Source organism: Stomoxys calcitrans, chromosome 5 (genome assembly GCF_963082655.1).
Source record: "Stomoxys calcitrans chromosome 5, idStoCalc2.1, whole genome shotgun sequence".
Classification (NCBI taxonomy): Eukaryota; Metazoa; Arthropoda; class Insecta; order Diptera; family Muscidae; genus Stomoxys; species Stomoxys calcitrans.
The window spans coordinates 112,788,021-112,815,082 of NC_081556.1; the positions used below are offsets into that span (position 1 = coordinate 112,788,021).

Here is a 27,062-nt window from a genome sequence, read left to right on the forward strand (position 1 = left end):
GGAAATATGAAAACCTTGGAAAGACAATAAGCCTACTGTTAAATGCAGAATGTGGAACGTAGAGTGTCCCAAAAACACAATTAGTTAATATTTATACCCACCACCATAGTCTTCCCGCTAGTCTAAGACCCCATAAAGTGATCGTCTCGACGCTCTGAGTCGTTCTAGGCCTCTTCCTCCGTCCATCCGTCTGTTGAAATCACGATAGAGGGGGGAACGCGTAAAGCTATCCTCTTGAAATTTTGCACACATACTTAATATTGATGTAGGTCATTGGGGACTGCAAATGGGCCATATCGGTTCACATTTAGATATAGTCCCCATATAAACCGATCTCCCACATATAGCTCCCACATTGTATTGGGTTGCCCAAAAAGTAATTGCGGATTTTTCATATAGTCGGCGTTGACAAATTTTTTCACAGCTTGTGACTCTGTAATTGCATTCTTTCTTCTGTCAGTTATCTGCTGTTACTTTTAGCTTGCTTTAGAAAAAAAGTGTAAAAAAAGTATATTTGATTAAAGTTCATTCTAAGTTTTATTAAAAATGCATTTACTTTCTTTTAAAAAATCCGCAATTACTTTTTGGGCAATCCAATATTTATAGGGTAGGTGTAGGGTATTATACAGTCGGCACCGTCCGACTTTTGCCCTTTCTTACTGGTTTCGTCATGGGAGAGGCATTTCTCAGAGTGACTTCTCCGCACGCTTCTTGTCCGTGCCGGGATTGAAAAGGACCCCGGACCCTGGTTCTGTTCGGTATGCCAGAACCGTCTTCGTCATTGGTCGGTGAGGTGTAAACGGTGCATGAAGTGCATTATGTCACTATGGGAGTATAGTCACACTGCATATGTTGCATGGTTCAGTGCGAGTGTAGACAGCAGTGGGTCACCAGCATCGTCGTCATTTGCTTCTGCCTCCTCATTGTAGGATTATGTGACCCCCCGACCTCTGCCGTGCGGCAATATGCGCAACAGCAGCATCCCAGCCCCAATATTGCCAGGCCAGTGCCGGGAAGTGTATCATTTTGGCAATAGAATTGCAATGGTCTCCGAGGCAAGACCAACGAGATATTGGATTTTATGAGTCGGAAGAAGATATTGGTTGCAGCGATCCAGGTGACAAAGCTGAACAAACCTACAGCTTGCACAGATGGTGCGGACGCAATGTGCTACGTAAGGATCGCTTAAGGAATGGAGGTGGCGGATTGGCCTTCCTAATATACCATTTCGTGCAGCATAGACCCATCTCGCTTGCGCCTGGCGCTGATAATCCCCCACATAGAGTGCATGGGGATAGCAGTCACGCCCGGTACTGCGAAGATAGAGCTATAAAACATGTAAATATCGCCGGTTGATAGCTGTGACCCAGTTAACGGCCAAGCTTACAAGCCCGACCTACATAGGCTACTGTCTGGACATAATCGTCTGTTTCTAGGAGACTTTAATGCGCATCACGTTCCATGGTATTTTCCCAAGGTAACGACCAGCGGGGCATAGCTTTGGCAGAGCAGATTGCAGCTACTTTGTTTTGCACGCTGAATCAGGATGCCCCCACTGGGATAACGAGGAGGTGTAGTAGCTCGCCAGACATTTCCATTGCATCTTCTGATCTCCCGTGTGACGTATTCTGGCAAGCCGTCATTTCTTTGGGATCAGATCAACTCCCCATAATTGTTAGCAGCGACCGACCACCTAATTTCGTAACCTCTGAGCGCCGGATGTTTACCGGAAGAAGAAGGGTTGGCTGCATAGGGTACACCAATAAACATGCATGCCATCACTGCATACATTTGCCGTGGCTTCAATCAGCCCAGGCCATGTGATTGGATGGTCTTCGGGGCAATGGATCTATCGAAGGCATTCGGCACAGTCAGCCATGACATACTCTTTGAGGACATCGCCAATATGTCCCTCCAGCCAGGCCTGAAACGCTGGATCGCGAATTATCTGTGTGGGCGCCAGTCACTTGTGGAATTTAGGAATAAGAAATCAAAACACCGTAGAGTGAAAGAGGGAGTTCCCCAAGGTGGGGTGATATCTCCGGCACTGTTCAACCTCTACCTATCCTCCATTCAAAAATGGAAACAAGGTCCCCAAGTCACTTATCGGCAGCACTTGGGGTGCTAACAAACTTCAATCCCATGGCAGCCGGTTCTGCTTACCGGATTGACCCGATGGATTCCTTCATTGGCAAGGGCTGCATCCTCAGTGCAACACTACTACAACAACATAGAAACCTTGTTGACCACCTACAAAGCAATTGGCCAGTTTGTAGTAAGTGATGCAGCTCCATTGTGGTCTCCTTAACTATGTGACACGCAGTGGAAATATATTCTGATCTGCAGAAGCGGGTCTAGACAACATTCATGCAGACACGGTTGCAGATGCGGTGAAAAGCTACCGGGTGAATGTAGTCCTTGGAGAACGACCTTAGTTGTGTTAGGCCCTTCGGCGCATAAAAGGCGCATGTATTGTCTACTTTCGCCGAAATTTGGGTCAGTGAGTTGTGTAAGGCACTTCGAAATCTGTTTACAATTTGACTCAGATCGGTCGAGACTTGGATATAACTGCGATTTAAACCGATTTGCCAATTTAAGGTTTTGGGCCCATAAAAGGCACATTTTTTGTCCGATTTCGCTGAAATTTGGGACAGTGAGTTGTGTTAAGCCTTTCGATATCCTTTTTCAATTTGCCCTTGAACTGTCCAGATTTGCATATAGCTGCCATATAGACCGATCACTCGATTTAAAGTCTTGGTGTCCAAAGCTCGGCCAAACTGATGCCTTTTTACTTGTTTCCTATGTCATTAAAAAATCCATTTCATGAAAATTTTGTCTTTAGAGAAAATTTCATGGAAATTTTGTCTTTGGAGAAAATTTTATGGAAATCTTTGTCTTTAGAGAAAATTTCATGGAAATTTTGTCTTTAGAGAAAATTTCATGGAAATTTTGTCTTTAGAGAAAATTTCATGGAAATTTTGTCTTTAGAGATAATTTCATGGAAATTTTGTCTTTGGAGAGAATTTTATGGAAATTTTGTCTTTAGAGAAAATTTCATGGAAATCTTTGTCTTTAGAGAAAATTTCATGGAAATTTTGTCTTTAGAGAAAATTTCATGGAAATTTTCTTGTCTTTAGAGAAAATTTCATGGAAATTTTGTCTTTGGAGAGAATTTTATGGAAATCTTTGTCTTTAGAGAAAATTTCATGGAAATTTTGTCTTTAGAGAAAATTTCATGGAAATTTTGTCTTTGGAGAAAATTTCATGGAAATTTTGTCTTTAGAGAAAATTTCATGGAAATTTTGTCTTTAGAAAAAATTTCATGGAAATTTTGTCTTTAGAGAAAATTTCATGGAAATCTTGTCTTTAGAGAAAATTTCATGGAAATTTTGTCTTTAGAGAAAATTTCATGGAAATTTTGTCTTTAGAGAAAATTTCATGGAAATTTTGTCTTTAGAGAAAATTTCATGGAAATTTTGTCTTTAGAGAAAATTTCATGGAAATTTTGTCTTTAGAGAAAATTTCATGGAAATTTTGTCTTTAGAGAAAATTTCATGGAAATTTTGTCTTTAGAGAAAATTTCATGGAAATTTTGTCGTTAGAGAAAATTTCATGGAAATTTTGTCGTTAGAGAAAATTTCATGGAAATTTTGTCTTTAGAGAAAATTTCATGGAAATATTGTCTTTAGAGAAAATTTCATGGAAATTTTGTCTTTGGAGAAAATTTCATGGAAATTTTGTCTTTAGAGAAAATTTCATGGAAATTTTGTCTTTAGAAAAAATTTCATGGAAATTTTGTCTTTAGAGAAAATTTCATGGAAATTTTGTCTTTAGAGAAAATTTCATGGAAATTTTGTCTTTAGAGAAAATTTCATGGAAATTTTGTCTTTAGAGAAAATTTCATGGAAATTTTGTCTTTAGAGAAAATTTCATGGAAATTTTATCTTTAGAGAAAATTTCATGGAAATTTTGTCTTTAGAGAAAATTTCATGGAAATTTTGTCTTTAGAGAAAATTTCATGGAAATTTTGTCGTTAGAGAAAATTTCATGGAAATTTTGTCGTTAGAGAAAATTTCATGGAAATTTTGTCGTTAGAGAAAATTTCATGGAAATTTTGTCGTTAGAGAAAATTTCATGGAAATTTTGTCTTTAGAGAAAATTTCATGGAAATATTGTCTTTAGAGAAAATTTCATGGAAATTTTCTTGTCTTTAGAGAAAATTTCATGGAAATTTTGTCTTTAGAGAAAATTTCATGGAAATTTTGTCTTTAGAGAAAATTTCATAGAAATTTTGTCTTTAGAGAAAATTTCATGGAAATTTTGTCTTTAGAGAAAATTTCATGGAAATTTTGTCTTTAGAGAAAATTTCATGGAAATTTTGTCTTTAGAGAAAATTTCATGGAAATTTTGTCTTTAGAGAAAATTTCATGGAAATTTTGTCTTTAGAGAAAATTTCATGGAAATTTTGTCTTTAGAGAAAATTTCATGGAAATTTTGCCTTTAGAGAAAATTTCATGGAAATTTTGTCTTTAGAGAAAATTTCATGGAAATTTTGTCTTTAGAGAAAATTTCATAGAAATTTTGTCTTTAGAGAAAATTTCATGGAAATTTTGTCTTTAGAGAAAATTTCATGGAAATTTTGTCTTTAAAGAAAATTTCATGGAAATTTTGTCTTTAGAGAAAATGTCATGGAAATTTCGTGTCTTTAGAGAAAATTTCATGGAAATATTGTCTTTAGAGAAAATTTCATGGAAATTTTGTCTTTAGAGAAAATTTCATGGAAATTTTGTCTTTAGAGAAAATTTCATGGAAATTTTGTCTTTAGAGAAAATTTCATGGAAATTTTGTCTTTAGAGAAAATTTCATAGAAATTTTGTCTTTAGAGAAAATTTCATAGAAATTTTGTCTTTAGAGAAAATTTCATGGAAATTTTGTCTTTAGAGAAAATTTCATGGAAATTTTGTCTTTAGAGAAAATTTCATGGAAATTTTGTCTTTAGAGAAAATTTCATGGAAATTTTGTCTTTAGAGAAAATTTCATGGAAATTTTGTCTTTAGAGAAAATTTCATGGAAATTTTGTCTTTAGAGAAAATTTCATGGAAATTTTGTCTTTAGAGAAAATTTCATGGAAATTTTGTCTTTAGAGAAAATTTCATGGAAATTTTGTCTTTAGAGAAAATTTCATGAAAATTTTGTCTTTAGAAAAAATTTCATGGAAATATTGTCTTTAGAGAAAATTTCATGGAAATTTTCTTGTCTTTAGAGAAAATTTCATGGAAATTTTGTCTTTAGAGAAAATTTCATGGAAATTTTGTCTTTAGAGAAAATTTCATGGAAATATTGTCTTTAGAGAAAATTTCATGGAAATTTTGTCTTTAGAGAAAATTTCATGGAAATTTTCTTGTCTTTAGAGAAAATTTCATGGAAATTTTGTCTTTAGAGAAAATTTCATGGAAATTTTGTCTTTAGAGAAAATTTCATGGAAATTTTTTTGTCTTTAGAGAAAATTTCATGGAAATTTGTCTTTAGAGAAAATTTCATGGAAATTTTGTCTTTAGAGAAAATTTCATAGATACCGGGCAAAGAACTTGACAAATGGGATTCATATTGGAGGGTATACAAGATTCGACCTGGCTGAACTTAGCACGCTTTTGCTTTTTATGCATGAAATCTATATTTCTGTTCCACTCTGAGACATTACACTTTGGCCCTCTCTGCTTTCATATTGTGGATGCAATTTGTAGAGTCAAACAGTATATTTTTTTTCTTTTGTAAAATAATTAAGGTTAATTTCAAGTTTCAATGTAAATCAATTTACCCAAATTACTTTAATAACAATATATCCCCCGCTCCATTGTAATCCACCCCCTTCCACCACTATGCGTTGTAAAACAGTCATGAGTCAATGACAGCGCAAGGTATGAAACCGTCAATGTCTTTGGCACTGTGCCAGCCCTTGCAGCAGTTTTATTTTTGTTCTTGACTTCATTGGGATGGCATTCATAAACAAAATTAATATCTTAATACTATTATTGCGCTCCGTTTCATTTGCTGTCGATGTGAATGTCGATGTCGATGTCTGCATGCAGATTGGATGCTGAATGTGAATAGCTCGTAATAAGCATTTTGATGAAATATCCGATTTAAATATAAGATGACTACAATGAGATGGGATCTCTGGTAAATAGAAAAGGGGCTTGGTTTCTAAGTATTACGAGATTTGTTGTGTAAAGACAATTGAATTTAATTTTGAATTTTTTTTAAGTTTCCTTTTTTAACAACAAAATTCGGATTTTCTTTGGTTTTTGCTCTGCTCTTGGCATATACTCGATTATGACCTTCAGGAGAGCAGAATCATTTGGGGATGAACTGTAATTTTAACTAGAATAGCAAAAAAAAAAAAATATTTCCGTAAGTTTCCCTTTTAAACCAATTTACTTGAAATTTTTTAAAGTGATTTTGTTGTAGAAAAATTAATAAAAAATTTATTATTGGGTTGCCCAAAAAATAATTGCGGATTTTTCATATAGTCGGCGTTGACAAATTTTTTCACAGCTTCTGACTCTGTAATTGCATTATTTCTTCTGTCAGTTATCAGCTGCTACTTTTAGCTTGCTTTAGAAAAAAAGTGTAAAAAAAAGTATATTTGATTAAAGTTCATTCTAAGTTTTATTAAAAATGCATTTACTTTCTTTTAAAAAATCCGCAATTACTTTTTGGGCAACCCAATAAAATTTTGTCTCAGGAAGAATTCGATTTTGTGTTTACAGAAAACTAGCCGAACCGGGCCCGCTTCGCTGTGCCTTCTTTAACTCTCTAATATTTTTTTTTTTGGGTGGGGACACTTCGCTCTGAATGTGGATATCGAATTCGTGCCATTGTAGCCACCGCTGAACCCCTGGGTTCGAATCCTGGCGAGACCATCAGAAAAATTGTCGGCTGTGGTTTTCCCCTCCTAATGCTGGCAACATTTCTGAGGTACTATGCCTGGTAAAGCTTCCCTCCAAAGAGGTGTCGCACTGCGTCACGCCGTTCGGACTCGCCTATAAAAAGTTGGCACCTTATCATTGAGTTTAAACTTGAATCGGACTGCACTCATTGATATGTGAGAAGTTTGACCCTGTTCCTTAGTGGAATGTTCTTGGGCAAAAATTGCATTTGTGTTTGCCATTGAAGCCCATAGCGCTGAACGCGTTCGAATTCTGGCGAGAACTTCGGACAAAGCGGTGGTTATCCCCTCTTAATGCAGGCGACAGTTGCGAGGTAGAATGCGTGCATGGTCATTTAAAAAAATTTCCCCAAAGAGGTGTCGCACTGCGGGACGCCGTTCGGACTCGGCTATAAAAAAAGGACCCATATCATTGAGTTGAATCTTGAATCGGAATCGGCACTCATTGATGTGTGAGAAGTTTGCCTCCGCTCAAATCCTGGTGTTTTTAAAAATTAGGGTAATGAGAAATGCTTTTTAGGGGACGGATGGCACCTCAGATATTTCGACACAAATATGTGTATCAAATTTGTGCTACACTCTCAAATCCCTTTAATTTAAACCCCATTTTGCAATGGTCGGTAAATATGAACCGTTTGGAGGATATTTTAGAGATGGTGCGGCCACCGGCACTTTGCACTAAAAATAGATATCAAATTCGATTTTTATTGCCTAATACCGTTGATTAGAGCTCCATATTGCCATAGTCGAAAATGAAGTTTAGTTTAGGGGGTGCTTTAGGGCGTATCCCAAAACACTTGGCTACGAAATTGGATATCAAATTCGTTTTCTACTCTCAAATACCATTCATTTGAGTCCCATATTGTCATAATGGGTCAAATAACCCATTTGAGATATCTTTAGGAGGAAAAGCGCCATCTAGACTTGAACGCAAATTTTAATTTCATATTCGTAATCTACTTCCAAATACCTTTCATTTGAGTCCCATATAGCCATGGTTGGCTAATATGCCCATTTGGGGGTATTTGGGGATGGGCGACCTCCCATTACTTGGACCCAATGTTTTATGCCATATTTGTAATCTACTGCCAACTTCTTTTCATTCGAGTCCCATAATGACATGAACTTTGAAAATATCTGTTTAGAGACGTTGTGGGGTTGGGAGGGGGCCCGCTGGGTACTTGGACCCAAATTTTAATACCATATTCGTTTTCTGGTCTCCAATACCTATCATTTGATACCCTTATTGTGCCTATCGGACCACTTGCGGATATGGGCGGCGTTTTTGTGACACAGGGGAGGGTCCGCCTCCACCCGATAGGCTATTATATAGCCTATGTTTCCTTTCAGACAAATGTACCCAATCTATGAAAATTTTAAGAAAATCGGTTCAGCCAAGTATCATATAGTCATAATGGGTCTAAGGGCGTTTTTGAGGATGGCATGATCTGATTTTGTGTGCTAGATTCGAAATCTACTCCCGAATACCTTTCATTTGAGCCCCATATTGAAATGAACGTCTAATATGTCTGTTTAAGGTAGTTTTGGGATTGGGGCGGCCCGATGGGTACTTAGACTCAGACTTTTAATACCATATTCGTGTTCTACTCTCCAATACCTTTTATTTGATACCTATGTTGTCCCGATCGGTCCACTTTTGATTTTGGGTTGTGTTTTTAGCATAAGGGGGAGGGTCCTTCCCCCTTCCGATACCGAAAATTTGTAAAGCCTATGTTTCCTTCCAGACCAAACCTACACAATATGCGAAAATTTTGAGAAAATCGGTTCTGCTGTTTTTCAGTCTATACGGAACAAACAAACCGAGTCCCATATATCCGTGATTGGCTAATGTGCCCATTTTGGGCGTTTATGAGAGGGTGGGGTGACCCCCTAAACTTCGACATGAGTTTGTATGCCAGATTCGTTATCTACTCACGCATACTTTTCATTTGATACCTATATTGTCCCGATCGGTCCACTTTTAATTTTGGGTTGTGTTTTTGGCATAAGGGGGAGGGTCCTTTCACCTTCCGATACCGAAAAATTATATAGCCTATGTTTCCTGCCAGACAAAACCTACACAATATGCGAAAATTTCGAGAAAATCGGTTCTGCCGTTTTTCAGTCTATACGGAAAAAACAAACCGAGTCCCATATATCCGTGATTGGCTAATGTGCCCATTTTGGGCTTTTTTGTGGCGGTGGGGTGACCACCTATACTTTGACATGAATTTGTATGCCAGATTCGTTATCTATTCCCGCATACTTTTCATTTGATATCCATACTGTCCTTATCGGTCCACTTTAGATTTTGGGTGGTGTTTTAGGGGTAACGGTGGAGGGTCAGCCCCTTTCCGTTATCAATAAATTATAAAGCCTAACCCATACTTCCTGACCATATTCGTAATCTTATCCCGAAAACCATTCATTTGAGTCCCATATTGTCATGATCGTCAAATAAACCTATTTTAAGGGGTTTTGGGGCTGGGGCGGCCTCCGAGATACTTGGACCCAACTTTTATTATGAAATTCGTACTTTATTCTTAAATACCTTTCATTTGAATCCCATATTGTCCCGATCGGTCCACTTTCATTTTTGGGTAGTACTTTTGTGGTAAGGGGGAGAACCCGTTAACAATGAATTTTAACAATGAATTTTAAAGCCTTTTTTTACTTACTGACTATATACGTAATCTACTCTCAAATACCTTTCATTTGAGTCCCATATTGTCATGATCGTCAAATAAACCTATTTTAAGGGGTTTTGGGCTGGGGCGGCCCCCAGGTACTTGGACCCAACATTTATTATGGAATTCGTACTCTGCTCTTGAATACCTTTCATTTGAATCCCATATTCGCCCGATCGGTCCACTTTCATTTTTGGGTAGTTCTTTTGGGTTAAGGGGGAGGGTCCGCTCCCCTTCCGTTATCAATAAATTATAAAGGCTAACCCATACTTCCTAACCATATTCGTAATCTACTCCCGAATACCTTTCATTTGAGTCCCATATTGTCATGATCGTCAAATAAACCTATTTTAAGGGGTTTTGGGGCTGGGGCGGCCTCCCAGGTACTTGGACCCAACTTTTATTATGAAATTCGTACTCAACTCTTGAATACCTTTCATTTGAATCCCACATTGGCCCGATCCGTCCACTTTCATTTTTGGGTAGTACTTTTGGGTTAAGGGGGAGGGTCCGCTCCCCTTCCGTTATCAATGAATTTTAAAGCCTATTCCTACTTCCTGATCATATTCGTATTCTACTCTCCAATACCTTTCATTTGATACCTATATTGTCCCGATCGGTCCTCTTTTGATTGTGGTTGTGTTTTTGGCATAAGGGGGAGGGTCCGTCCCCCTTCCGATACCGAAAAATTATATGCGAAAATTTCGAGAAAATCGGTTCTGCCGATTTTCAGTCTATACGGAAAAAACAAACCGAGTTCCATGTATCCGTGATTGGCTAATGTGCCCATTTTGGGCGTTTTTGTGGCGGTGGGGTGACCATCTATACTTCGATATGAATTTGTATGCCAGATTCGTTATCTAATCCCGCATACTTTTCATTTGTTGTCCATATTGTCCTTATCGGTCCACTTTTGATTTTGGGCGCTGTTGTCTTGAGAAAAAATGTCATAAAATTTTGTCTTTAGAGAAAATTTCATTGAAATTTTATACGAAAAATTCATTGTACATCATTTTAAATAACAACTATGCCCGTTTTCAATGCGACCCACTCTAATGTACATGTGCTTATGTTTTCGTCTTCGCTTACTTCTTTTTGTGAAAGACTGCTAATGGCAGATTGAAATGAAATGATATGAAGGGGAATTGTTATTATTTTTGGTTAATAATCCCATATTATTGAAGAATTTGGAGAGCATATTCCCCCGTCGTAGCAAAAAAAAAAAAAATAATCATACTAACGGATTTCGGGATTGACAATGCGAAAAACAGGTAAGTTCGCTAGAAACTCATCAAGTTTATTTTTAAAATGTCTAGGGCGCAATTTTTAATGAAATTCAAAACAAAAAAAGAGATAATTTTTTGATTTTGTGACTTTCTGATAATGAAAGAATATTTTCGGCGTAATGCGACTTTGTGCCCACACAAGGAGGAGGTTGATTATAATTTTATAGTCGGAATTGCACATTGCTAATTTTGCCCATGAACATTCCACTACGCAACAGGGCAGCTTCTCACATATCAATGAGTGCAGTCCGATTCAAGTTTAAGCTCAATGATAAGGGCCCTCCTTTTTATAGCCGAGTCCGAACGGCGTGCCGCAGAGCGACACCTTTTTGGAGAGAAGTTTTACATGGCATAGTACCTCACAAATGTTGCCAGCATTAGGAGAGGAAAACCACCGCTGAACATTTTTTTTCTGATGGTCTCGCCAGGATTTGAACCCAGGCGCTCAGCGTCATAGGCGGACATGCTAACCTCTGCTCTACGGTGGCCTCCGGAATTAGGTTTAAGCATTTGATTTGATATCTGCTCATTATTAGACCGTTTAGACTGGGCCATATAATCTTGAGTGAATGCAATGCCATTCGGTTCTTATGTGAACCAAAAGCTATCCACAAACCAAAACAAACTTCAGTGCAATTGTTATACCGAATAGCTCTGCAGGTGCAGAAAGGTCTAGCCCTGGGAATTTTGCTGAAGCGATAGGTTTGGCATGGTCGCAAAATCTGCAATTCTACATTGGAGTGGACACACACTCTCCCCCACTCACACTTGAAGAACTCCAACTCGCTGCACATAGCCTTCAGAGCGGAAAGGCGTCCGGCCCCGACAGGGCACCAGTAGAAGACATGAAGATAAACGCCGTGAAACGACCTGAAATGCTTCCGAACATTTATAACAGATGTCTGTCTGAAGGAATATACGCAGATACATGGAAACAACAATGACTGGGTTTGATCAGCAAGCGGAAAGGTGATCCAGAAGCGCCATAGTCTTGCAGACCACTGTGTAATCTGGACACAGCGAGCGTTTATTAAACTCTAGACTCGCAACGGCAATCGCCGCAAGAGAAGGACTCTTAAGACGGCAGTATGGCTTCCCAGGCCCAGGGTGGTCGACAATAGGGACCCCAAAGGACGTAGTTTAGGTTCTAGAAGCAGGTCAACAGATGACTCCTCGTAGCTGACCCATTCTTCTACTGACAACGCTGGGCATCAAGAACACCTTTAATAGCCTCATGAGTCCGAAGGAATATTCCCAGATGCATGGAAAAAACAAAGACTGGGTTTGATCAGCAAGGGTTAAAGTGATCCAGAATAGCCATCGTCTTACAGACCACTGTGTATGCTGGACGCAGCAAGCAAACTGTTGGAGCATTTATAAACTCTAGACTCGCAAAGGCAATCGCCGCAGGAGGAGGACTCTATAGATGGCAACATGGCTACCGCCCATGAAAGTCGACATTAGGGACTCTTAAGCTCTAAAGGACGTACTTGAGGTTCTAGAAGCAGGCCAACAGATGAATCCTTGTAGCTGACCCATTCTTCTACTAACAACGCTGGACATCAAGAACACCTTTAATAGCATCATGAGTCCGAAGGAATATTCCCAGATGCATGGAAAAAACAAAGACTGGGTTTGATCAGCAAGGGGAAAGGTGATTCAGAATAGCCATCGTCTTACAGGCCACTGTGTATTCTGGACACAGCGGCCAAGCTACTGGAGTGTTGAATAAAGCCTAGACTCGCCAAGGTAATCGCCGCAGGAGGAGGACTCTAGAGATGGCAACAAGACTACCGCCCAAAGAAATCGACAATAGGGACCCTAAAGGACATAGTTGAGGTTCTAGAAGCAGGCCAACAGATGAATCCTCGTAGTGGACCCATTATCCTACTGACTTCGCTTGACATCACGAACATAGCCTCAGATGTAAGAAGGAAAGACTGGATTTGATCAGCAAGGGTTAAAGTGATCCAGAATAGCCATCTTCTTACAGGCTCCTGTGTATGCTGGACACTTGCCCGCTATGTGCGTTTAATAAAGCCTAGACTCACACCGTAGCCACCGTAGAGCTGAGGTTAGCATGTCCGCCTATGACGCTGAATGTCTGGGTTCAAATCTCGCGAGACCATCATAAAATATCAGCGGTGGTTATCCCCTTCTAATGCTGGCGACATTTATGAGGTACAATGAAATGTAAAAACTTCTCCTCAAAAGAGGTATCGCACTGCGGCATGCCGTTCGGACTCGGCTATGCACAAGACTGAGCTACTTCTGCTCGAGAGGAAACACACGCCATAGATACTCATATGCCACACCTCTGCCACGAACTTCGACCTCACTGTACCAGAACTCACGATCTTGAAGGCTGCGTAATTTCGAAAACTTTAAATTCCCTCTCAGATTTCTTTTGCCTCTATCGTTGCTGAAATGTTGTGTGTGTGTCGAAGTATAACCCCGATCCAGTGCCTGTCTCAATCAATTATTGCGGTAATCGGAAGTCTACAGTTTTCAGCTCCTTCAGGGTTGACATCGGTTTTACTCCATTGAAGGCACCCTCATGGCACGAACATCAGAAAATTTTTCTGTTATGGTGGTTATCCCCTCCTAATGCTGGCGACATTTGTGAGGTACTATGCCATGTAAAAATTTTTCTCCAAAGAGGTGTCGCATTGCAGCAGCCCGTTCGAACTCGGCTATAAAAAGAAGGTCCCTTATCACTGAGCTCAAAATTGAATCGGACAGCATTCATTGATTTGTGAGAAGTTTGCCCCAGTTCCTTAATGGAATGTTTATGGGCCAAATTGCATTTTGCATTTGAAGGCACCCTCATTATCAAGACAGCGAGAGAAACTTCTATTTATAGCCATCAGGGTCATAAATGGTTGTTACAGTGGACCTGCCCTTGCTTTTCAAGACAGGCGTTATTTAGGAATCTTAGTCCCAAGATACGTATCTGTCAACTCTCTAAAGTCTTTTGCATAAATGTCTCTCCAGAATGAAGATGCCGTTTTTAAAAGTAAAAGTACATCATTGTACGGAGCTACAAGGCCAGCATTGGCGCCATACAAGCAAGGCGATGGAATGGTAAAGACATTACATCGAAACTGAACGACCTGGTACCATATTATAACTGGAATGAAATAAGACATGAATTTGGCTGAGAATTCCGATTCAATTGGAGGCTTGAACTTGTTGCCGTTTTTGTCTCGTAAATGAGAACCAAATAATTCATTCTGGCTTAGGCCAGAGCAAGACTACGGGAGTATAGTCATACTGGCTATGTCGCTAGGTGCGTGCGAACATAGCCAGCAGTGGGTCACAAGCGTCGCCGTCGTCGCCTTCGGCGTCGGACTATGTGACCCCCCCCGATCTCTCCCGTACGGCAATTTATGCAACGACAGCACCCTAGCCCTACTATTGCCAGGCCAGTGCCGGGAAGTGCATCGTTCTTGCAGTTAAACTTCAACGGACTGCGTAGCAAGATTGATGAGATCGTAGATTTTATGAGTCGGAAGAGCATATCGGCCGCAGCGATCCAGGAGACAAAGCTGACCAACACCTGCAGCTTGCACAGTTGTCACGGTTACAATGTGCTACGTAAGGATCGCTCAAGGAATAGAGGTGGGGGATTGGCCTTCGTTATACACCATTCCGTGCAGTATAGACCTATCTCGCCTGCGCTTGACTCTAGTGACCCATACATGGAATGTGTGGGTGGTAGCAGTCAGGTCTGGTACTGCCGAGATAGAAATATACAACGTGTATATACCGCCGGTTGGTAGCTGTGTCCCGATTAATGGCCAGGCTTACAACCCCGACATAAGTGGGTTGTTATCTGGCCATAGTCGTCTGGTTCTGGGGGATTTTAATGCACATCACACGTCATGGCATTCTCCCCTAGGTAACGACCAGCGTGGCATAGCTTTGGCAGAGCAGATAGATAGCTCCACGTTTTGCACGGTGAATGAGGATGCCCCCACTAGGACTACCAGGAGGTGCAGCAGCTCGCCAGACATCTCCATTGGATCCCCTGATCTCCTGAGTGACGTATCCTGGCAAGCCGTCATCTCTTTGGGGTCAGACCACCTCCCCATAATTCTCACCATCGACCGACCACCCGACTTCATAACCTCTGAGCGCCGGACGTTCATCAATTATAAGAAGGCCGATTGGACTAGCTTCAGAGAGTATACCAATCGCCGCTTCAATGAACTGCCACCCCCCTCTGATGTGCTTGTGACCGAGAGGAAATTCCGAGACATCATCAACGCAGCAGCCGCTCACTTTATACCAGCCGGTCGAATACCACAAGTGCGACCCAATTTCCCGGCGCAAGCAGTGGTACTCGCAGACGAGCGTGATGGGATTCGTGCTATGGACCCCGCTAATCCCAGAATCAGCGAGCTGAATCTGGAAATAAACAGGGTAGTCAACGAACATAAGCGGAATATGTGGCTGGAACACTTGGAGCAATGTAACTTAGGCACCGGTGCAGGCAAACTGTGGGCCACTGTTAAGTCATTCTCGAACCCCGGTAGATGGGACGACAAGACCTCAGTCACTTTTGGCGAGATAACCGTGACTGATCCGAAGAGATTCGCCAGGTTGTTTAACCGTCAATTTATTGTGCATCCCGAGAGAGACAGGGCAAGGAGGAGAGCCATTCCCCGTATTCGTGGTCTCCGAGCCGATGAACGGCCATCACAATTTACCGTGGGCGAAGTTACGAATGTCATCCGTGGCGCCAAATCTTCCAAGGCGTTGGGCCCCGACGGAATCTCTACATTGATGTTGAAGAACCTGGATTCACCTGGAGTTGAGTATCTTACCACTGTCCTTAACCTGTCATTGAACACTCTTATAGTTCCCGATGTCTGGAAAATGGGCAGAGTGATCCCGCTACTGAAGCCTGGAAAAGACCCGAGTTTGGGGGAGTCGTACAGACCGATCTCCCTTCTCTCACCAGTGGCAAAGACGCTTGAGGCATTACTCCTCCCGAGGCTCGTAGGAGAATTTCCATTCGCCGAACATCAACATGGATTTTGTAGACTGCACAGCACAACAACAGCTTTGCATGCCATCACCACACACATTTGCCGTGGCTTCAATCAACCCAGGCCATGTGATAGGACGGTCCTCGTGGCACTGGACCTATCGAAGGCATTCGACACGGTCAGCCATGCCAAATTATTTGAGGACATCGCCAACACGTCCCTCCAGCCAGGCCTGAAACGTTGGGTCACGAATGGCGTGTGATGGCCGATGGAGAAATGATTCCGACCATCAAGTGTCCCAAAATACTTGGCGTCACATTTGACAGCTCCTACACTTTCTCCCCACATGCAATAGCAATCTGCGATAAAGTCAAAAGTAGAAACAAGGTCCTCAAGTCACTCGCTGGCAGCACTTGGGGTGCAGACAAAGAAACCATGTTGACCACGTACAAAGCAATTGGCCGGTCTGTGGTAAGTTATGCAGCGCCAGTGTGGTCACGTCAACTTTGTGACACGCAGTGGAATAATATTCAGATCTGTCAGAATGCCGCCCTCCGAACTGCGACGGGCTGTCTCGTCAGTTCTCATGTGGACCACCTCCATCAGGAGACAAAGATCCTACCAGTGCGAAGACATAACTACATGCTGTATAAGCAATACCTTTTGAGCTGTTATCGCAGAAATCATCCAAATCATCATCTTGTGGATAGATACCCACCGCCCAGAAGCCTTAAGGTAGATCTACACGATCTAGAGTGAGAGGTTCAGCGCTACAAGAGAGAACCTCTCGATCTAGCGTCATATCAAGCGGGTCTGAACAACATTCATGCAGACACGGTAGCAGACGCGTTAATTGGCTACCGGGTGAATGTAGTCCTTGGAGAACGACCGCCACCCATTGCTCCCGAAGAAATCGACCTCCCCCATCAAACCAGAGAAGTTCTGGCTCAATTACGTTCCGGCAGATGCAGCCACCTCAATTACCACAGAGCTAGGATTGATGCCGACGTGCAAGATGTATGTCCCGATTGTAACCGGGGACCGCACGATACACGTCACCTGTTTAACTGCCCGGACAGACCCACTCGACTCAGACCCAGATCCCTGTGGACGCACCCCATATTAGTCGCGGAGTTCCTGGGTCTTGACACTCAACAGAATCAAGCAGACGAAAGATAGAACACAATAAACTGCTACAACAACAACAACAACACCAGTTACAGGTATTCTCCTGACAGCCATTTGTGTCTCTTTTTTTGTGTATTTGTGATTGTGAGTAAATCAATATCTAATAACAACCACATATGCATGGCCAAATTATACATTATGTGATGTTACCTGGCAGAGTGAGTGTGTGTGCGTGTGCAGCTTTTATTGAATCCCAGGATGTTCATTGTGGATTTATAAAATTTAATGCTGTAGTAATTATTTTTCCGCTTTTTTATGACAACCAATAATGATCGGCAGATAAAATATTTATGAGAGTTTTGTATACAATACAGATGGGTACATAAACGTGTGTACATATACTCTCAAAGAAATTTCCTCGTAGAATAAGGAAAGAAAAGAGAAATAAAATAAACAAGTAAACGTGTGTTAAGTTTGGCTGTTCCATAATATTAGGTTGCCCAAAAAGTAATTGCGGATTTTTCATATAGTCGACGTTGACAAATTTTTTCACAGCTTGTGACTCTGTAATTGCATTCTTTCTTCTGTCAGTTATCAGCTGTGACTTTTAGTTTGCTTTAGAAAAAAAGTGTAAAAAAGTATATTTGATTAAAGTTCATTCTAAGTTTTATTAAAAATGCATTTACTTTCTTTTAAAAAATCCGCAATTACTTTTTGGGCAATATATATGAGGGGTAGCTACTACAAGCTGTTACCAAGTTCACTCTGGTACATCAGTCAAACAAGAAATGACAGATATATGGTATTTGTTTGATTGAAAGCTTATTATACCCTCCACCATAGGATAGGCGTATACTAACTTCGTCATTTCGTTTGTAATAAATCGAAATGTTGGTGCAAAACCCCATAAGGAATATATTTTCTTGACCGCCATCACATTTTAAGTCGACATAACCATGTCCGTCTGATAGCTTATTATACCCTTCACCATAAGAAGGGGGTATACCAACTTTGCCATTCCGTTCGAACACTTAAAAATATTGGAGTAAGGAATCTTACAGCAATATTAGCATATATGATAAGTCGACATCACATTATAAGTCGATGTAGCCATGGCCGTCCGTCCCTTCTTCTGTCTGTCAGTCGAAAGTAACCCGTTTTTGGAAACAGTAAAGTTAGGCGCTTGAAATTTTGCACAAGTACTTCCAATGTAGGTCGGTTGGGATTGTAAAAGAGCCATAACGGTACATAGTTGATATAGCTCCCATATGAACAGTTCTTCCCATTATATTTCTTGAGTGTCTAGAAGGCGTAATTTTGTATCCAATTTGGCTTAAATTTGGTACAACGACTTTTTTATGACTTTAAACAACTGTGCTAAATCAAATCCAAATCGGTCTCCATCCATCAATAATACTTCTTGAGCCTCTAGAGGGCGCAATTCTTTTTATATTTCATTGAAATTTTGCACAGTAACTTCAGCTATAACTTCTAACATACGTGCCAAGTATGTCCCGAATCAGTATAAAATCTTATATAGCACCCATATAGAACGTTATTCCGATTGCACTTCTTAAGCCTTTAAGGACGCAATTCTTGTCCGATTTACCGACTTCGCTAAGACATTTAATATATGTGGGAAATCTGATCAGAATCGATCCATAACCTGATATAGATTCCCTATAAACCGATCTCCCGAGTTTGTTCCTTGAGCCCCTTTAGGGTGTAATTCTTAACCGATTTTCCGATCTGGATCATATTTGGTTCAGCTGCCGAGAAGCCATATGCAAATCACAGTTTCATATAAAAACAAGTAAAAGCGTGCTAAGTTCGGCCGGGCCGAATGTTATATATCCTCCACTATGGATCGCATTTGTCGAGTTCTTTTCCCGGCATTTCTCCTTAGGCAAAACAGGATATAAGGAAGAATTTGCTCTGCTATTAGAGCGATATCAAGATATGGTCCGGTTTGGACCAAAATTAAATTATATGTTGGAGACCTGTGTAAAATGTCAGCCATCGAATAAGAATTGCGCCCTTTGGGGGCTCAAGAAGTAAAATAGATAGAACGATTTATATGGGAGCTGCATCGGGCTATAGACCGATTCAGACCATAATAAACACGTATGTTTATGGTCATGAGAGAATCCGTGGTACAAAATTTCATCCAATTCGGATAGGAATTACGCCCTCTAGAAGCTCAAGAAGTCAAGTCCACAGATCGGTTTATATGACAGCTATATCAGGTTATGGACCGATTTGAACCATACTTGGCACAGTTGTTGGATATCATAAAAAAACACGCCGTACAAAATTTCATTCGAATCGGATAGGAATTGCGCCCTCTAGAGGCTCAAGAAGTCAAAACCCAAGAGCGGTTTATATGGCAGCTATATCAAAACATGGACCGATATGGCCCATTTGCAATCCCAACCGACCTACACGAATAAGAAGTATTTGTGCAAAATTTCAAGCGGCTAGCTTTACTACTTCGGAAGTTAGCTTGCTTTCGACAGACAGACGGACGGACATGGCTAGATCGACATAAACGACTATTTCGAGTAGTTACAAACAGAATGACGAAATTAGTATACCCCCCATCCTATGGTGGAGGGTATAAAAAAAAGTGAAATCGGATAATAAATGAGGCCTTTAAAGGGTTAACTCATTTTCAATAGGTATTTTGTTTTGTTATGGTACCCCTAAAACACGAAATTGGTATACAATTTTAGAGTCAGATAACCTGGGGGGAAGCCCGATCCCAAAACCCACCTGAGCAGACATGTGTACCGATTGGGACAATATGGGTATCAAATGAAAGATATTTAAGAATATGGGCAATATGGGTATCAAATGATAGGTATTTAAGAGTAGAGTACGAACTTGGATTACAAATTTCGCCCTACGTATTCGGTGGGGGGTCCCCCACCCCCAAAAAACACCACTCAACAGGACACTTTAACCGTTTCGGGCAATATGGGTATCAAATGAAAGGTATTTAGACGTAGAATACGAATCTGACACACAAATTTACTTTTTGGTGTCTGTTGTCTGAGGGCTGACATGCATGTTCTTCGGCCTAGATTCGGATCTGGATATAGCTCCCATATATAAGTTAGTCAGATTTTCAGTAATAATGCAATAAAATGGTCATTTGTAAACCGATACTCTCAAAAGTTGGCAGGTTGGATTTTCTCTTGACTCTCGACGTTACTTGGAAATCGGTTCAGATTTAGATATAGCTCTTATATATATATATCGCCCGATTTTAACTTCTGCAGTCACAGCAAGCGCATTTATTGACCCATCTTGCCAAAACTTTTCAAAACGCTTTCCTCGACGACTGCCACAGTATATGAGAAGTTTGCTCGAAATCGGTTCAGATTTAGGTATAGCTCCCATATATATGTTCGTCCGATTCTGAGAACTATTGGAAGAAAATGCTAATTTTTTAACCGATAGAATAACACTGCATTATTTATTGTCCCCCAATTCAATCTCTATTGGATGACTTAAAATGTTTGAATACAAAGTATTTTAAATTATCGAAATAATAGTCTGAGGCCCCACACAATGCATATATTTTTGATCGATTTTAGAGTCTTAGTTAATAAAGTCTTATGCAACCGTTTGTCTGTTTGTACGAAGCACGCCAACTAACGAGCTAAGCTAGAGGCTAACGAAGGAGTTAAGCTTGAGCCTCAAACATTTTACAAAAATACTTTTTATTGGTGCAAATCAAATCCGATTCAATTCGGTCCTTCCCGAGTTTGGTCTAAACCGGTTCAAAACCGGTTATAGATTGCATATAAATTGGCTTCTTTCGCACCTAAGAAAAGCAATTTGGATCCAATTCCCACTCCTAAGTATTCGAATATTCTTCGTAAAAGATGAGGGCCAATCCATTTTGATGAAGGTATTAGCATCTCTGCCAAAAAAGACAGCCAAAAAACAGCCAACCACATTGTGCCAACGTATTTCTCCGAGTGTAAACGAAGCATCACAATAAACAAGCAAACAAATAAAATCCGGTATTAAAACTCAACACTTTTATGGCAAGCATATAAACGAAATTTAATCGAGCATAACTTGTCTGATTGATTCCCGCATTTATGCTATGCTATATGCACTGAGGTATAAAAATCCTACCCATGCTACCCCGTAAGAAATGAACAAGTAAAAGCGTGCTAAGTTCGGCCGGGCCGAATCTTATATACCCTCCACCATGGATCGCATTTGTCGAGTTCTTTTCCCGGCATCTCTTCTTAGGCAAAAAAGGATATAAGAAAAGAGTTGCTCTGCTATTAAAACGATATCAAGATATGGTCCGGTTCGGATCACAATTAAATTATATGTTGGAGACCTGTGTAAAATTTCAGCCAATTCGTATAAGAATTGCGCCCATTCGGGCTCAAGAAGTAAAATAGAGAGAACGATTTATATGGGATCTGTATCGGAATATGGACCGATTCAGATCATAATAAACACGTTTGTTGATGGTCATGAGAGGATCCATCGTACAAAATTTCAGGCATATCGGATAATAATTGCGACCTCTAGGGGTCAAGAAGTCAAGATCCCAGATCGGTTTATATGGCAGCTATATCAGGTTATGAACCGATTTGAACCTTATTTGACACAGTTGTTGAAAGTAAAAATAAAATACGTCATGCAAAATTTTAGCCAAATCGGATAGGAATTGCGCCCTCTAGAAGCTCAAGAAGTCAAATACCCAGATCTGTTTATATGACAGCTATATCAAGTTATGAACCGATTTGAACCATACTTGGCACAGTTGTTGGATATCATAACAAAACACGTCGTGTAAAAATTCATTCAAATCGGATAGGAATTGCGCCCTCTAGAAGCTCAAGAAGTCAAATACCCAGATCTGTTTATATGACAGCTATATCAAGTTATGAACCGATTTGAACCATACTTGGCACAGTTGTTGGATATCATAACAAAACACGTCGTGTAAAAATTCATTCAAATCGGATAAGAATTGTGCCCTCTAGAGGCTCAAGAAGTCAAGACCCAAGATCGGTTTATATGGCAGCTATATCAGGTTATGGACCGATTTAAACCATACTTGGCACAGTTGTTGGGTATCATAACAAAACACGTCGTGCGAAATTCCATTCTAATCGGATAAGAATTGCGCCCTCTTAAGGCTCAAGAAGTCAAGACCCAAGATCGGTTTATATGGCAGCTATATCAGGTTATGGACCGATTTCAACCATACTTGGCACAGTTGTTGGATATAACAACAAAACACGTCGTGCAAAATTTCATTTCAATCGGATAAGAATTGCGCACTCTAGAGGCTCAAGAAGTCAAGACCCCAGATCGGTTTATATGGCAGCTATATCAGGTTATGAACCGATTTGAACCATACTTGGCGCAGTTGTTAGATATCATAACAAAACACGTCGTGCAAAAATTCATTCAAATCGGATATGAATTGTGCCCTCTAGAGGCTCAAGAAGTCAAGACCCAAGATCGGTTTATATGGCAGCTATATCAGGTTATGAACCGATTTGAACTATACTTGGCACAGTTGTTGGATATCATAGCAAAACACGTCGTGCAAAATTTCATTCCAATCGGATAAGAATTGCGCACTCTAGAGGCTCAAGAAGTCAAGACCCAAGATCGGTTTATATGGCAGCTATATCAAAACATGGACCGATATGGCCCATTTGCAATACCAACCGACCTACACTAATAAGAAGTATTTGTGCAAAATTTCAAGCGGCTAGCTTTACTCCTTCGGAAGTTAGCGTGCTTTCGACAGACAGACGGACGGACGGACGGACAGACGGACGGACATGGCTAGATCGACATAAAATGTCGCGACGATCAAGAATATATATACTTTATGGGGTCTCAGACGAATATTTCGAGTAGTTACAAACAGAATGACGAAATTAGTATACCCCCCATCTTATGGTGGAGGGTATAAAAAGAATTGACTCACACACACACACACACACACACATTTAGCTCAATCACTTACCTATGATGGTTATGAGGATCATGAGGCCCAGCACCACTGATGTGGCAGCCATTCGTATCAGTTCGCCCACATCCTCCGGGTTGGTCATATTGCCACTGGTTACATTGCCCATGACATCGCTGCCATTGAATATGTCTGCCAGCAGACTGGTATCATTCAACAGCGAACCATTGATCAACAGCGAACCCAAATCGACAGCCACACTGTCATACATAGTGCTGTCCGCAGCAGCTATTAGCGATTCGGCGGAGAACGCAGGTATTTGGTTGTGATTATTGCTGCTACTAATGCTGCTGCCTAGAACAGCAGCGCTGGCAGTGACGGATACAGCAGTGAGGGCAGCAGCACCATTTAGAGTATTCACTAATCTATTGCCGGCCGAATCACTATTGGCATGGGCCATCATCGTTCGGACTGTTGTTGTGGTTGCGGACAAGGTGACAGCAGGATGTGCGGGTGATATGACGTAAGTATTGGGATTTTTGTCATTAGCGATGAATATGTAATCCAAGGCATCTGTGTGGTAAAAAAAAAAGGAAAAGACGGATCATTAACTTCTAATTGTTGTTCATACGCAAAAAATATGGATGATGATGATGATGATGGAACGATATGCCAAGTGATTAAAGCTACAAGGAGGAACATTATTGTAGTTAAGTAATGGCTAAATACAAAGAGATTGATGAGTCAAGGCCCAAGGCAACAATTAAATCCAAGTTAATTGGTAATGTGATGATGTGAATGTTGCATTTATTAATTGGGCAAAGAGTAAATGGCAAAGATTGATTTGAAAAAAAAATCTTCTTACTATACTTATAGGGTTTCAAATCATTTTCTGGCTTTATTTTTGGCTAAATGAAAGGCGATTTGTAAGGCAAGAAATGAGGGACCTACATCAATAGGAATTATCTTGGCATATTCCGATTCGGACCATAAATGAATTCAAAACATTGTAGAATGTGTTATACTTCAGTTCATTCGGATAATAATTACTATTGTTCGCCTTAGTTCTTTTGGGAATAGGATGCCCTCCAGATGACCGCTGCCTTTTAGCTGACTGCGGTACTGCTTCCGAACATGGACGTGTAGCTTTTGGGGTAATCCACGCAGCGAATCTCAAAATTCTATTAAGGAAGCCTCTCCTTATGGGCAAGAGTTTTAGTTTCGTTCGCAGTAAGCCTCCAGCCTCCTAAATTTGATACCACCACTGCGGCTCTTGGGTTTTTGGAGTCCATTCTAAGCCTTTTCCCGCGTTCTAGATCTGCCGCTCCACTGAAAACAGATGCAGTCCTACTGTATTACACTAACTGCATTGATTGGACTCAATTTTTATACCCACCACCGACGGATGGGGGTATGTTCATTTTGTTATTCCGTTTGCAACGCATCGAAATATAAATTTCCGACCCTATGAAGTATTCTTGATCAGAGTAAAAATCTAAGACGATCTGGCCATGTCCGTCCGTCTGTCCGTCTGTCTGTTGAAATCACGCTACAGTCTTCAAAAATAGAGATATTGAGCTGAAACTTTGCACAGATTCTTTTTTTGTCCATAAGCAAGTTAAGTTCGAAGATGAGCTATATCGGACTATATCTTGATATAGCCCCCATATAGACCGATCCGCCGATTTAGGGTCTTAGGCCAATAAAAGCCACATTTATTATCCGATTTTGCTAAAATTTGAGACGGTGAGTTGTGTTAGGCCCTTCAACATCCTCCGGCTCAGATCGGTCCAGATTTGGATATAGCGCCCGTATAGACCGATTCTCCGATTTAAGGTCTTAGGCCCATAAAAACCACATTTATTATCCAATTTTGCTGAAATTTGGGACAGTGAGTTGTCTTAGGCCCTTCGACATCCTCCGTCAATTTGGCTCAGATCGGTCCAGATTTGGATATAGCTGCCATATAGACCGATCCTCCAATTTAGGGTCTTAGGCCCATAAAAACCACATTTATTATCCGATTTTGCTGAAATTTGGGACAGTGAGTTGTGTTAGGCCCTTTAACATCCTCCGTCAATATGGCTTAGATCGGTCAACATTTGGATATAGCTGCCATACAGACCGATCCTCCGATTTGGGGTCTTAGGCCCATAAGAGGCGCATTTATTGTCCGATGTCGCCGAAAATTGGGACAGTAAGTTAAGTTAAGCCCCTTGACATACTTCTGCATTATCGCACAGATCAGTCCAGATTTGGATATAGCTGCCATATAAACCGATCTCTCGGTTTAAGGTTTTGGGGCCATAAAAAGCGAATTTATTGTCCGATGTTGCCGAAATTGTGGACAAAGAGTTAAATTAAGCCCCTCCACATATTTCTGCTATGGGACATAAGGTATGAGCTTTGCACCGGATTTTGACGAAAGGTGCTTTACATATATATAGCCGAGGTGGTGGGTATCCAAAGTTCGGCCCGGCCAAACTTAACGCCTTTTTACTTGTTTTGCCATCATTTACTATAAATTAGTTTTAACAATCTAACACGACATCTACTCTCTGCCTGATTATGGCTTACAAGTATTTTTTTTTTATTTTTACAAATTAGACTGAACAAATTTGCCTGAGTCCAATATCCCGCCCCGGTAATATTCGTAATCGGCAGCTTAGCATGTCAAATTTAATGTTAGATTGTAAATTATAAAAATTGCTACAACTATCATCACCTCACTAACAGCGAGAGTAAACACGAAAAAAACTGCAAAAAAACGTAAACACCTGCCATCCATAGATTATCTTCAATGGGCGGCGAGAATACAAATAGACCAACATTAGGCTCTCTCATGCGCCCTTAATACTCGTAACGCCTCCTCGCGATATTAAAAACAATGAAATTTATTTGAACTGTTGATTGAAGTGTAGTTTGGTGTAATATGGAGTGATTGAGTAGGTGATAACTTACCATCAAATTTAGTTTTACGTGCCATATTAAACACGAAACGGAAATGAGATTAGAGCACAGAACTTCCGGGATGCGAACACAAATGTATGAACCGTATGGGAGAGAGCGCGCGAATATAAAAACACCAAAACGTCACGTAGGTGTTTGCAGGTTCGTTCGTTCGTTTGTTTGTTTGTTTGCCTGGTAAACAAAACAAGCGAAAACCGACCACAACAACAACAACAACAAGGAATGAGCAATAACAATCGTCACGAAATGTCGCGGCGTTTTGATGGGTGTCGTTTTTTTTTCAAAAAAAAAAAAACCACGCAAACTGCCAAAAACGTTGTTGGCAAGGAAAAAAACAAAATCCGATTCACGCGACAAAACAATTACTCAAAGCTTTCAGTAGCCCGTGCGCCTCTTCCGCAGTGTTGAAATGCGTGCTGCTGCAGACTTGAGAACAACACAACTGCTGCTGCTGCTGCTGCTGCCACCACCACCACTACTACAACCACAGACCAGACAACAAACGTAACGATGTGGGGATATTTGAAATTCTATCAGGGGCTGTGGACCAGGGCGTAGCGGGCAACACATGCGTTGAGGCTCTTAGGTTTTGTACTTTTTGGGATCTCTAGCAGGGGTACTTTCGGTTGAAGGGGTTTTGTTGGTTAGATTTATTGGTGTATGGCTTGATTTAATATGCCAACAATTTCGGCGCGGTTTTTCCTTGGGCTTGTTTTTTGTGTGTTACTGCTTTTGTTGAGTGGAGAGAGAGTGAGAGAGAGGTGGCTTGCTCTCTGTGTTCAAGGCCAGAACAGGCATACAACCAGACAGCATACGGATGCGGATGTGTAATGCTAACAATTGTTAATCTAATGACTTTTTAAGTGTTGCTTGGGAGCTTTCGTTGCCAAACGCTTGTTAGCTGCTGCTGCTGCTGCGACTGCTACTTCTTGCTGCCCATGAAAGCCTGGTAGTTTCCAATGAATTTGTGGTAAAAGTTATTGGAGTTTTGACTTTCGTTGGTGTTGGTGGTGGTGGTGTTGCTAGTGGGGGGAGTGATGGTGTTGCCAAAGTCGCTAATGTTGTTGTTGGCTTTGTATTTTTTGT

General features: G+C 40.7%; 1 protein-coding gene across 1 annotated transcript in view; it reads right to left on the reverse strand.

The window, feature by feature from the left end:
• The window catches only part of LOC106092119 (5-hydroxytryptamine receptor 2A), a 176,263-nt gene extending 150,189 nt beyond the window's left edge, over window positions 1-26,074 (reverse strand). The window contains exons 1-2 of the mRNA XM_059369912.1: window positions 25,968-26,074; window positions 23,064-23,579 (exon numbers count right to left, since the gene is read on the reverse strand). Coding sequence (XP_059225895.1) covers window positions 23,064-23,579; window positions 25,968-25,992 — 541 coding nt within the window. The 5' untranslated portion in view covers window positions 25,993-26,074. The remainder of the gene's footprint in view (window positions 1-23,063; window positions 23,580-25,967) is intronic.
• Window positions 26,075-27,062: the final 988 nt, after the last annotated feature.